Source organism: Camelus dromedarius, chromosome 19 (genome assembly GCF_036321535.1).
Source record: "Camelus dromedarius isolate mCamDro1 chromosome 19, mCamDro1.pat, whole genome shotgun sequence".
NCBI classification, from domain to species: Eukaryota; Metazoa; Chordata; class Mammalia; order Artiodactyla; family Camelidae; genus Camelus; species Camelus dromedarius.
The window spans coordinates 25,751,053-25,764,186 of NC_087454.1; the positions used below are offsets into that span (position 1 = coordinate 25,751,053).

General features: G+C 55.2%; 2 protein-coding genes and 1 long non-coding RNA gene across 7 annotated transcripts in view; 1 reads left to right on the plus strand and 2 right to left on the minus strand.

Moving 5' to 3' along the window:
• LOC116147645 (uncharacterized) overlaps positions 1 to 13,134 on the plus strand; it is a 65,130-nt gene that overhangs the window by 32,812 nt on the left and 19,184 nt on the right. The window contains exons 4-5 of one of the 4 annotated variants that reach the window (XR_004131195.2): positions 219 to 351; positions 6,500 to 6,852. The exons of 2 other annotated variants lie outside the window; for them this stretch is intronic. This is a non-coding gene — a long non-coding RNA (uncharacterized LOC116147645). Of the gene's footprint in view, positions 1 to 218; positions 352 to 6,499; positions 6,853 to 13,134 lie in introns of those variants that run through there. One more of the 4 variants, XR_004131196.2, reaches the window with a different exon arrangement.
• Positions 304 to 7,799, minus strand: KCNK16 (potassium two pore domain channel subfamily K member 16). The gene is made up of 5 exons (XM_010977289.3): positions 7,576 to 7,799; positions 4,269 to 4,383; positions 3,121 to 3,287; positions 2,132 to 2,297; positions 304 to 1,823 (listed from the first exon to the last, which is right to left on the minus strand). Exons 1-5 carry the CDS (start codon positions 7,786 to 7,788, stop codon positions 1,600 to 1,602), a joined length of 885 nt encoding a protein of 294 aa, XP_010975591.3. The 5' UTR covers positions 7,789 to 7,799; the 3' UTR covers positions 304 to 1,599.
• Positions 8,710 to 13,134, minus strand: part of KIF6 (kinesin family member 6) — a 297,677-nt gene continuing 293,252 nt past the window's right edge. The window contains exon 22 of one of the 2 annotated variants that reach the window (XM_031434768.2): positions 8,710 to 10,095. In XM_031434768.2, coding sequence (XP_031290628.2) covers positions 10,058 to 10,095 — 38 coding nt within the window. In that variant the 3' untranslated portion in view covers positions 8,710 to 10,057. The remainder of the gene's footprint in view (positions 10,096 to 13,134) is intronic. The other variant, XM_064476464.1, reaches the window with a different exon arrangement.

Genomic DNA, 13,134 nt, shown 5'->3' on the forward strand with positions numbered 1-13,134 from the left:
GTTACCACAGGTTCAGAAGGAAGGGGCCAAGTTTCCCAGCCTGTCCCGTAGCAAACAGTGGGAGAGACTCTTGGAGACCGCACTCAGGGGGAAGAGAATGTGGCAGCCAATTTTATTGCCTAAGTCTTTGGACCCTGGGACTATCGCCAAGGACCTGCTGCCTGTCGAGTCCTCTCTGGATCTCTCTCACCACCATCCTTTCCTTTGTGTATCCCAAGATGAGGGACCCCACCTGATCACCACTGTTCCATGAACTTCGGAAGCAAGAGGAGACTTGACCAGTGGGCTTGTCCATTTCCTGCTTCTGAAGATGCCCCTTTATTCCCATCCAGAATGGAGGAAGGGTCCAGGGTATGTAAAGAGCCCCTGGAGGTCCTCAGGTTCTCAGGCCTCTCCACCATTATTGGGAAGCTGGGTGGAACCTGGGTCTCTTGCTCCTGTAGATCCTTCCCTGGGTGTCCCACCTGGCACCTCGTCTACTTCACAGCCTTGCCTCAGTCCTGTTCGGAGGTCCCTGGCCACTTATGGGCCTGCCTTGCTGGGAGAGGTAGGGGTCGAGGCTTACAGTCCTTGGTGAGGTTGGGCCTGGGGATGGACTGGTGTAACTCTCTCCTCAACTTCTGGTCAGAGATGCCACAATCTGGCAGGACAGAGGCCAGGCTGCAGAGGGCATTCCCAAGGGAGTCCAGGCCTCCACAAAGCTCATTTCCTAGAAGTCTCCTGGGTGTCCATTTTCCCAGGGAGGATTTGAAAAGGCTCTTAAGAGCCCAGAAAGGATGATGAGGTCATGGGGTGCCCTTAGGCGGTCAAGGGAGGCCATGCTCAGGAACATGGGTGGGACATCCAAGAGTGCCTAAGCCTTGTTCACAGACAGCTCTCGACATCTAGGCCAGGGGAACTGACAGGCTTAGAGGCAGCTTGCCTACCCCTCCAGCTGGGAGCTTCTTGAAGACAGATGTTCTATTTGAATGGCTCCAAAGTCCCTGCTCAGCCGTCTCCTTGACCCTCCCTGCCAGCCAGTCACATGGGCACTCGTCAAACCGTGGTCTGTCGCTGTCATTCCATTTTGGGCATTGGGTGGGGGCTGCCTCTGCCTGTCTATTCCTTGCAGTCGACTAGATGCTCTTGGAGGGCAGGAATCGTCACTGTTCTTTCCCCAGAGCCCTGCACAGTGCTGGACACACAGCGGGGGCCTGACAACACAATGTGCGCGTATCAAATGAGACAAGAAAAAAGCCGCCCTTTGTTTGCCTTCCTGTATAAGGTCTCCCGGGGCGGGGGGTGCAGGGAGGGCAATGGAGATTTGGCCACAGTGATCCACGTCTAGATTCAACTTTTAAGCATCACTTTTGAGGGAGGGGCTCTGGAATAACAGCACACATCTTGCTTCACCCTCACCTGTCTCCCATCCTGTGTCTCTATCTCCTTTCTGTTACTTTCTTGGACACTCCTGTCTCCTTACTCTGGAGAACCCTTCTGAGACCAGGTCTGGCTGGGAGGTGAGTGGGTTGGCAGAGGAGGAGGGGAGGCAGTAAATCCAGAGGCCGTATGGGGTGGGTTGGGGAAGCTGGGAGGGGCTCCTGCAGCCACTGGAGGCCCTCATGCAGAGATGGGGATCTTCTGGAGTCTGGGGAGTCCGTCTGTCTCGGGGGCTCCCCCATCCTTGAGGATGAGGCCTCTGCTGAGCAGCCAGAGGTGGGAACACCTGTGCAGAAGCAGGGGGCCCAGTGGAAGGATCAGCGCCAGCCACGCCAGGCCCAGGAGGATCCAGATGGCCGCCAGGCTCCGGTACACTGAGATGTAATGCTTGCTGGGGTCCGTGCCTGGCAGGGAAGGGGGATGTGATAAATGCCAGAGGTCTGAGGGCACAGCCACCCTCCAGGTTCCATAGGGGACCCCATCAGCCTCCCCATAACAGCATCAGCAATGGAGGTCCCTGGGGGAAAGGGGATGGATCCTAGACCAGTGATTTCTGAGGATGTGAGAATTCATGGCAGCCTCATGAAGTACTTGTCTCTCCCTCGAATAACCAGGGGCTCTCTGGTCCTCAGTAATTACCCCTGCTGACATCTCTCCATCCCCTGAATCCTGGTGGCCCCCACCCCAGGATCCATGACTGCCTTGTTCTCACCGATGACATAGTCCCCGAAGCCGATGGTGCTGAGGGTGATGAAGGCAAAGTAGAAGCCCTCGCTGAAGCTCCAGCCCTCCACGTGGGAGAAGACCATGGGCGGGAAGATGAGAACAACCACTGTCCCCAGGCTCAGGAATAGAGCCAGGCCCAGGGTCCGCAGCAGCTGGAAGGGGAGGAGGCTGTCTCTGAGTCCACTTGAAGGCCCCCCCAGGGTGGGAGGGGGCCTGGGGCAAATTAGGAAGTGGGGCTGGGCCGTAGCCAGGTCCCTGCCCTGGCGACCTTTGGGGTGGGGGTTGGATCTGTGTTTGTGTGATCTTGCCCAGGCCAGAGAAAGGTTTGGTCAAAGGGATTGTGTTAGTGGGTCAGGCTAGAATTTGGAGACTCTTTCCAGCTTGGGGTCCGTATGTACAGCCTCTCTCTCCCACTTAGGGACTCCGATATGGGATGGAGGACAGTCATTGAACTGTCCCAGATTCCTCTGTACCCCTGCCCTCCTAGCATGTCTGGCTTTGCAAGGGGCCAGATGACAGGGTGGGCACTGGGGGTGTTCAAGGTGGTGGGGAATTTGTTTTTGACCACAGGGAAGGATGCTGGAGTTCTGTAATGACCATGGAGATGTGCCACCCAGATCCCCCTTCAGAGAAGGTCTTGACAAGCCATTGGCAGGCAGCAGCCTCCAGCTCTCAGCTCCCTCAGAATGTATGGCAGTTAGAGAACAGCCTGGCCCAAGGGCACACCTTCCCTGTACCTGATTGAGGCAGGGGCAGAGTCCTGGCCACGTCAGCCTACTGAGGGACAAGGGGCGGGCCAAGTCCTTGTCCAGACTGCACCACAATTCAGCTCCTCCCTCTGCCTAGTCCTCTTCTTCCACAGGGGTCTACCCCTAATACCCTGCTTGCCAAACTCCAGCTCAGTGTCAGCTTCTGGAGGACTCTACCTGCCACAGACTCTGTCCCAGCGGGGCTGCAGGGAGGAAGGGGCCCTACCTGGGAGCGCCTGGGCTGGTCCTCCCACCTCTCCAGCGTGGTCAGGTGGGCACGCAGCCCTGTGCCCAGGTGGTTGAGGAAGACTACATTGAGTGGGATGCCCACCAGGGCGTAGAAGACACAGAAGACCTGTCCTGCCTCCGTGCTGGGTGCCAAGTTCCCATATCCTGCAGGGGGAGGATGGGTGTGCAAAAAAGGGGAAGGGACTCTAGCAGAGGTTGATTTTCTACCGCCTCTGGGGAGAGGAAGGGGAAGCTCCCCTTTTCCCATGAACACTCTTCTCAACCTCTTCTAGAATGATCTCTATTTATAAGAATCCTGCTTGTCTTTAAAGGCCTATCTCCAACACTGCCTCCAGGAAGCCCTCCTGACTGCTACCCTCTTCCTCCCTACTAGGTGTGATTTCCCATAGCGCTTTATGTTATTCCTATCTAATTATTTACTTTGCCTTGTATTCTTGCTGTTGGTATGCTCTATCTGATCCCTCTTCATTGGATTAGAAGCTCCTCGAGGACCAAGCCCAGGGCTGATCCAAGTTCATACTCCCTTACCTCACCCCACCTGCTCTGAATGTCACTTGAGCTCAAGGAAAGTGTATGGAATTGGACTGAACTAAATGGGTGGGGAGACCGGGGTTAGCAGGGGTCTGGGGGTTTCCCGTGGGAGGTGGGGTGGGCTCTCTGGCTGAGGGGGTATAGCAGGTGCTGTTGTGCCCTGTCCCCTCAGAACACCCGGGACAGCACCTGCAGCTTGGCACACACAGATGACTTCCTTCCCCAAGTCCCTGCATCTCTCTCCACCTGAGAGATTCTTCTGTCTGTAGGAGTGTGCTTGGCCTGTGTGCAGGTCCAGATCAGCTCTCAGCCAGCAGGGGCAGGAGTTAGCAGATAAATACTCCTACTCTCTCACCCCAGCTTTTCAGAGGGTCCCCAGCACGGGTGAGCCCAGTTGCCCTAACCAGTCCCCTGCTCATCTTTGCAAACTTCGTTGCCTTTTCTCCTTTCCCTGTCTCACTTCCCCACTTCTCTACTCATGCTTCCTGGGGTCATGTCCTAGATAAACCACATCCTTGTTTTAGCATCTGCTTTTGGGAAACCCAAACTTCAGCATGGGCTTTAGGGAAGCCCTTCTCCACCCTGACCCTTTACCTATGGTGGTGACGACTGTGCCTGCAAAGAAGAAACTGCTGCCAAAGTCCCAGTTGCTCGGGTTGGTGGAGTTGCCTTTGGGGTTCACGCCCTTCACCCAGGCTTCCATGATGACCTGTGGGGGTGGCAGAGGATGGGAGGGAGAGGGAGCTGATAGCACTGGCTGGTGGCCAAGCTCTCTGCAGGGTGCTTTCATGTCGTCTCACCTAATGATGTTCTTAGATAGTCCCATTCCCATTTTATGGAAAAGGAAACTAAGGCTCAGAGAGTGGCTGGCTTGCTCAAGGTCACTGGATTCCAAATCCACTTCCAGTTCCACTGGCCAGAGTTGACTGAGGTATTTGCTGGAAGTGTGGCTGGTAGAGGGAAAATGGGCCTAAGGAGGCAGAGGGTGCTTACAGACTGGTCCAGGTGAGAGATGCTGCCGATGGCCAAGAGGGTGAGACCCCGTGGGTTGTCAGGACAATGGGAAGATTTCAGGTTGGATGTTCCCAGAAGGATTTACTTGGGAACATGAGGTTTGGGGACCACAGGAAGGCCCTGGGGCTGCCCTCCCATGGGGCTGATGGTGGGGGACAGAGAACCCTGTGTTCTCTGAGCTTCCAGGTAAGCTGGCAGCCTTGCTCTTTGCTGCCCCCTAGTGAGTCCCAGCCCAGGCCTACAGGTGAAATTCCATCAGAGGCCAGGGCAAAGGTCCTGTGTGTGTGTATAGTGGGGGTGATATATATGTGTGATGTGTTGTGTACATGTGACGTGTGCATGGGTGCTGTATGTTGTATGTATGTTCATGCCGCGGAATGTGTGTTTACAAAGCCTGAGCCCTCAGGCTCAAGCCTAACTGCCTCTGTCCCTGAGCCCAGCCTTCTTGGAGGTGGGCAGGGCTCCCTCCCCACCCTCTCCCCCTCCCCTGTAGCGTGAATTATCCTGGGGCAGCAGTGCTGACTTGCCACCGGGTAGAGGTCCAAAGGCAGGAGCGGGGCAGTCGGGGAAGGGAACGCTCTGGGCCTCCAGTTCCTGTGGGAACCTTTTCCCCACTGGCTGGGGGAGCGAGCTGGGCGGGGGTGGGGGTGGGGGTGGCCCCTGAGGACCAGGCCGGTCTGGGCCTCCGGACACAGGCTGTCTGCTTTTCTTCACTTTGGCAGAACTGGCCTCTTCACATATGAACTCTGGCCTCCCTCTCTTTCCCACACACCGAGAGAGGCCAGGACCGCACATTCCGGAACACACTTGCTCCCCGGAGACCCTCACCCGTGGGAGCAGCACTTGCCCTAGACTCAGCTGTCCCCCACACCAGCCTGAGGGTCTGCATCCCGCCGAGGAGCAGCGGTGATGTCCGCAAAGGCACAGGGCGTAGACGCCCAGTGCAGACTTTCCATTCTCTTCTTGGAATCCGCGCATGGTGAGACAGTTGGACGCGAGTCCTGGGACCTTGGGCAAGGCCCTGTTTCCTGATGGGGTCAGTCTTCAGTGCTGTTTTTAGAATTGTTTATAGCCCCTTGTAGCCCGTGTGTTTTGAATGTACAGTAGACCCTGCACAACACCCGCGGATTACACATCCGCGGATGCAAAGGGCTTCTGTAAGGAACTTCAGCATCCGGGGATTTTGGTATCTGCACGGGGTGGGGGTAGGGCCTCCTGGAACCAATTCCGCGCGGACACTGAGGGATGCCTGTAATCTGTGTTCTTCGGGAATCATACCAGCATTATTCTGCCTCTCAGCCAGATGTCCCCTGGCAAGTGAGGGTCTCTCCCAAAGAGACTGAGGACCCCTGGGGAGGCCTGGGGGGTGTTACTCAGTGGTATCTCCCTCAGGGCTGCAGTAGAGCCTGTTGCCCCCGCCCCCAGCTACCAACTAGATCCCAACTACGAATCCTTCCCTCACCCTCTGGTTCCTGGATTTCCTCTCTAAACCGGGGCTGAGAGAGGAGCCAGTTCCAGGACCCCCAGGGCTGCTGTCCCCTCTGCCCCCCCCCCCCCCTTTTTGGGAGGCTCCTGAACCCTTCTCAGCCCTAAGGCCAGAAGCCTCATTTCCTGGGAGACAGGGCCTGGATAGGCCTCTTACAGCTCTGGAAAGTTCTCTGACCAGCCAGCACACTTGTCATCTTCTAGACCAGCTGTTCTCCGTCAGCCTCATCTGGAGGCCTTGCTAACACGCATCCCGTGGCTCCGCCCCCGGAGTTTCTGATTCGGTGGGTCTGGGGTGGGGCATGATCGTTGGCTTTTCTAACCAGCTTCCAGGTGGTGCTGATGCTGCTGGTCCAGGGGCCACACTTGGAGAACTGCTCTCTCTGCCGTATCCTGCCCCCAGCACTTATGCTAACTTGTGTGGGAAGAGCAGCTGGACTGGGTGCGAGTTCTGCCTCTACCACTGACTCCGCAGCTTTGGCCAACATACTCTACCTCTCTGCACCCCAGTTCCCACCTCCAAACTGGATACAGTGATAACCATGGGTAATGATGAGGAAATACATGTAAAACACTGGGCCCCAGGCGATGGATCAGGACTGGTCTGACCCTATCGTAATGACCCTGCTCACTATGGTTTTGGGCACATTGTAAATACCAGTTATCATTGTGACGATTCTGCACTTGGCTTGTTCCTTTATGGTGGGTGTTGCTGCTCAACTTGACTCCCTAGTCTTGAATGCGCTCACCTTCGCCCAGAACACCTGGGTTTTGCCTGATTTCTGAGCAAGAGGGTGCTGGGCCCCAGAGTTTGTTCAGGTAAGCAGAAAGGGCCCAAGCAGGGGTGACCTGCTCTGCCAGCAGAGAGAGCCCCCCATGGGCACAGGAGCAGCGGAGCTCAGTCTCCTTGGCTACTGCTCCCCGAGCCGAGATCCACTACCAGCATGGTGGCTGCTCCTGACCTCTATCTGTGTCTCCCACCTGGAGCCCTCGAATGTGGTCGGCTGGGAAGAGGGCAGGAGCAGCAGCCCTGGAGTTGGGGTAGGGGGGGTGCAGAAGTGTGAGGGAGGAAATGTGCACAGCGTTGATAACACTGACACACACTTCACGTTTATGCAGCAAGTGGCAGCTTATGAAGGGCTTTTAATCAGCCATCAAATGCCTGCAGCTCATAGGTTCTTCCCCTCATCTAAAAGACCAGAGAGGTTAAGTGACTTGCCCAATGTTGCACAGCCATCCAGTTGTAGACCTGGGGCCAGAATCCAGCACTAGGTCACACCTGGCTCTCTGTTGCCACCACATTCTGCTTCCAAACAGGGCCTTGGCCCCAGGGTGATGGACCTGGACTTGCTACGAGACCCTCTATTCTGCCCACCATTCCACACCAACATCCCCCCTTCACCTGCAAAAACTGCTCCAGAGCTTGCTGGTCCAAGCAGGTGTAGTTCTCCAGGAAGCGCAGCTTCTCAAACTGAAACTGGTCCCTAGACTGAGCCTCCGCTTGCTTTTCCAGCAGCTGGAAGATGGTGGCGCCGAGCAGCAGGTAGCAGACATAGACCAGCAGCAGGGGCAGCACCCAGCCGCCCCAGCAGCTGCAGAGCCCAGCGCGGGGCATGGCGTGCCCAGGACTCTGCCAGGGCTGTGGGGATGGCTGTGCGAAGAGAGGTGGGAAGCACCCAGGGAGCTGCGCCCAGCCCCCTGCCTGTCTCGCCCTCTTCGGCACAGGTGTGCAGAGGTTGGGGAGTCTGTTTGAACAGCGCAGCTCAGCCTGGCTGCACTAAGTGCCGGGAGAGCAAACAGGCCTGCCACCCGCCGCCTGGCCTTTTTTTTCCACGGAGAGCAGCAAGTAAGAGGCAGGGACCCCTCAGAGAGACCTACCAGGTCATCCTGAGGCCATCGTGTCTCACCTTCTGCCTCTGAGTCGGGTGGGCATCACTAGGCCAAACTGGATGTGCCCCTTCATTCTGTCCAGGTCCAAATGGGCTCCGTTGGCAGCCCCCAGATTCTCAACCATGATGGCTTTAAGCCCCCAAGCTTAGGGGCTGGGAAGAAATCAGAATGGCTGTGAATAAACCTTGTACTCAGTTGCCTTGACTACAGAATGGGGCTGAAAGGATTGGCCAGCCTACTGAGGGAACCCGAGGATGAGGGAACTGGGTGACAAATCAGGGCAAAGCAAACAGACAAATGAGTCTCAATCGGGAATGGTATCAGGGTTGATGCTCCTAATAAATTGGATGCATTTACTTCGGAGCTTTTGCTGATAATTTTCCTTTCTGAAATCCTTTAGCAGGTCCCTTTGGGAAGCTATGTTGGTGAGACATGATATGCAAATAAAAAAAGGCCAAAAGTACTTTGTGGCTCTGGGTGGGTGGAATCGAGGGTCGTCTCCTCTCTTTCTCTTCTCTGCTTGTGTGTGTGTGTGTTTGCAACAGCTTTATTGAGATGTAATTCCCATACTACCATTCACACATTTAAAGCATACAAATGAATGGTTTTTGTTTCAAGTATATTCAGAGTCCTGCAACCATCCCCACAATCGATTTAAGAACATTGTCATCACCTCAGAGAGAAGCCTGTACTCTTTAGCTAACACCCTCTGCCACCCAGCCTGCTCCCTCAGCCTCTGGCAACCTTTAACTTGCTGTCTCTGGATTTCCCTATTCTGGAAATTTCACATAAATGTAATCATACAATACATGGCCTTTTGTGCTTGGCTTCTTTAATTAGTATAATGTTTTTAAGGTTCATCCATAATGTGGTATATATCAGTACTTCATTCTTTATGGCTGAATAACTTTTCATGGCATGGATATACCAACATTTCATTTCTCCATTTATCAGTTGAAAGATATTTGGGTTGCTTCCACTTTGGCTACTAAATGAATAATGCTGCTATGAATATTCATGTGCAAGTTTTTTGTAGGTCTGTATGTTTTCATTCCTCTCATGTACCTCTCACCTGCTTAGGGGTAGAACTGCTGGGTCACATGGTCACTCTATGTTTAACTTTTTGAGGAACTGCCAGACTTTTCCGAAGTGGCTGCACATTTTACATCCCTACCAGCAGTGTGTGAGCGTTGCAAGTTCTTTGCTTGTGTTTTCTGGCGTTTCCTGTCATGAGCTGCACAACAGATAGGAGCTGCTGGCTCGATATCCTTTCCCTCCTTCCGGCTAACAGAAGCCCACATTTATACATATCAGCAGGCAGGAGCATGACTGGTCTCACCCATCATGATAATGTGTCTGAGAAACAGCCCCAAGAGGGGGGGGGTTGTGTCTGAGCAGTGGATGAAGTGAAGACCGATAGGGGTATGGACAAAGACTATGGGACACTGTAGTCTTGGTCTCCTCCTGGTTCCTGGGGAGCCCTGGTGGGTGAAGCACACCCAGTTGGTCCCCTGTCTGGGGGTGGCAGCCACCTTCTCTGTAGTCCTGCTGGTTCTGGGTCCCTGAGGCCACCTGGGGGTCTAAAGCCATCTTTATAAGGCCCTCCTCACCCCCAGAGCTTTGTCAGACCCCACAGTGCTGGGAGGCGGGCTTGTCTTGGGGCAGAAGCAGCGTCTGGAGTCACAATTCTTGCCCTTGACTGTTTTCTCCTGGTGTGTTGCAGAGATTGGGCAAGAGTGCTGGCAGTCCTCTTGTCACTGCTGACTCGCCCATTCCTGGCCCTAAGCTGGGGCTGTACTTATACCTGACAGGCCGTGTGATAATCAAATCCTATTTTATTGCCCTGGAGGAGCTCAATATGTGAAGAGTTCTCTCTTTACCGTTTAGGAAGCCCATCCACCGCTGTCTGGGGATCTCAGGCAGGGCTTGCAATCTCTTTAGCCCGAGTATCCTCGGTGGGTCTGGACACCGTCCGCAGGTAGTTGTGCTTGTCCTCAGGTGGAAGGGAAGGAAGGCAGAGAGGAGGGCCGATCTGTGCGGGAGAGAGGAGTGAACACAGTGGGCAGAGGCAAGGCTGCAATCTGTTGGGGGGTGGGTGGAGCAGCCATCCTTGGAGCCCTAGCTCCCTGGGGTCCTGGGCAGGAAGGGTGTCAGGCTCACAGCGGGCCAAGCACCCTACTCCTTCTCAGACAACTCCTGAGCACTGGCTATGTGCTGGCTTCCCCTCCTCTCCCTGCCACCTCCCTGGTGGCCTGTACTCCCTGCTTGCCTCTGGTGCCACCTCTCATCTCCTCCTCTCACACCCACACCCATCTCACAGATGGGCCAGGCATCACCTGACTGGAGTTGAAGACAATCTTTCCCAGGAGCTCTTCCAGTTTAATGGGGGACTTCTGACACCCCCAAAGGCACAGAGCCAAAGAATGGTAATGTAATGGTGGACTTGGTGGGAGGTCAGCTTGAAGTCCTCAAAGCACTCTGCACCACAGAGGAAGCTCCCTTCCTCTCCATCCCCTCACTCAGTACCCACTAGTTGAGTGCCTTCTGTGTGCTGGGACCTGTTTTAGCTACTCCCCCGGTTGGCTGTGGACTCACTTGGTCAGGTTTAGGAAGGAACCTGCAGGACCATGGGGACCTCCCCTGCCCATCAGATGTTCCATCTCCCCGCCTGACACCTCCCCACGTGGGTACAACTCCGCTGAGAGTGATGGACGGACATGGGGCATGATTTATAATCCCTTCCTGGGAATTATTGCTGCTAATGGGTAGAGCCAATTTGTGCTTCCCAAGAGGGGAAGGCAAAATCAATTAATGGAGAGTCTCACATGGCCAGGCCTGATGGCAGAGTGTGGCCTGACATCCGGCAGTGATAAGGGACCTTCTGAGGCTGAACTAATAAGGAGATTGGAGGGAAAAGAAGGAAAACAACCCTCCCCCCAATTGATTCCGTGTACAGTGGGCAGAGACTAGAGAGCAAACAGAGCAGCTGGGCATGGGCTCTTTCCATCTGAACGAGCCTGGAGATGAGGGCGAGAATAGGCCGCCCACCCACCGTCCAACATCGGCATCCACTTACAGAGTCACTCAGTAGGCACCCATCCGCACAAATGAAAAGGGGCACGTTCCGAACTGGAACTAAGGGGAGAAGATAAGGCCCACCTGCCCCAGGTACGTCTCCTGTAGCGGAAGGGCAGGTGGGGAGAGGGAGCTCTGTTTTAGGATCCTGCTGCCTAACTGAGCCCAGATAAAAGGCAGGGATGAAGACGGGCCAGGATGACAGCTCTGTGGGTCCCCCTGCGGTGAAGTGGGGGGGGGGGACGGTCTTCTGTGTGGAGGTGGGGTAGTGCAGGTGTGGGGGGCCTTGTCTGGCCTCCTGGCCAGAGAGGGAGGTCCAGCCCGACTGTGCGACCAGCAGAGAGGGTGGAGAAAGCTGAGGGGTGATTCGGAGGGAGAGACTCAAGACCAACAAACAATCAAACACACGCACCTGTTATTGATCTTGTTTAGAAATTTCCACTGGTTATTGGAGTAGCAGGATTCCTTTCTCAGTGAAATCTTTCCCTGAGGCTCAGTATGTAGCACAGTTGGGAGCTGGGCTCTGGTTGAAGTTGGGGCAGGGGACTCCCGTTTTCACTAGCCCAGAGAGCTTGATGCAAGAGTCCCCCACTGTGACTCTGAAATAGAAGTCCTTGCCCAAGTTGGATTTACTGCAGAGCAGATTCTGAGGCAAAATTGGGGTGTAATTCATCTGGGAAGTGATGCCAGGAACTGATCCCAGGAAAGTGGGGAAGCAAGGTGGAGGGGAAGGCAGCCAACACAGGGTGGCTATTGAGCAGGTGACCACTGTGGGCAACTGGGGCTTGACCCTGCGGGGACCCTCAGGGACACTGTAGGGCTCACTTCAGTCTTGTCCCACAGGGCAGGCGTGGGTGTTCACCTATCAACTCCCGTCCCTCAGGGGTTAAGGATTGCTCCAGGGTAGGTGAACCCCGCTGCTGGCCTGCCCCGCACACGGGCTGAGAGCTCCTGGGGGCACAGAGAACCTTCAGGTAGAGACACACAGATGCTCTGGACAGGAAGATATGGCCGTGACTGCCGGCTGGCCCTGCACACGGGCTGAGAGCTCCTGGGGGCACAGAGAACCTTCAGGTAGCGACACACAGGTGCTCCGGACAGGAAGCTATGGCTGTGCCTGCTGGCTGGCCCCGCACACGGGCTGAGAGCTCCTGGGGGCACAGAGAACCTTCAGGTAGAGACACACAGATGCTCTGGACAGGAAGCTATGGCCGTGACTGCCGGCTGGCCCTGCACACGGGCTGAGAGCTCCTGGGGGCACAGAGAACCTTCAGGTAGAGACACACAGATGCTCTGGACAGGAAGCTATGGCCGTGACTGCCGGCTGGCCCTGCACACGGGCAATTACAGGGCTCACTTGTTTCTCTTCTCCTGGGGATCAATGTCCTGTCCTGCCTTTGCTCCAGTGTCTGAAAACCATTATTTTACCCATGTGTCTAGTCTTCAGTTGTTTAGAGCAGGAGGGTAAATCAGGTCCCTGTTGCTCTATCATTGTCATAAGTGACAATCCCACTTTTTCATATACAGCCGACACTCCAGTGCCTTTCAATAGGCAGCATGGAGGGATGGGACGAACGCTGAGGAATGCTGGGTCTAGTCATGTACTGTCTCTGGATTTCAATCTCTGCAACAGTTAGCTATTGCTACAAGTAATGCTTCCTAACCAACCACCCCAAGTCTCAGTGGCTAATGATGACAAACCATGTATTCACATGGGAGTGGGTCTTTGGGTAAGCCAGGGCTCCGCTGATCTGGCCTGGCCTTGATGGGGAAACTCTGCTCCAGGTCTCCTGGGCTTGGCTCCAGGCTGCAGGCTGGGCTCAGGTCCGCTTGCTGTATATTCTGGGATATGGGCTGAAGGGGCAGCACCTGCCCAGGGAATACCTGCTCAAGCAGATCACTGGATGCAAGAGGCAAGCCCAACCGTGCAAGCACATTTCAAGATGTCCCATATCTGCCAACATCCCACTGACCAAAGCAAGCCACAGGGCCAAGC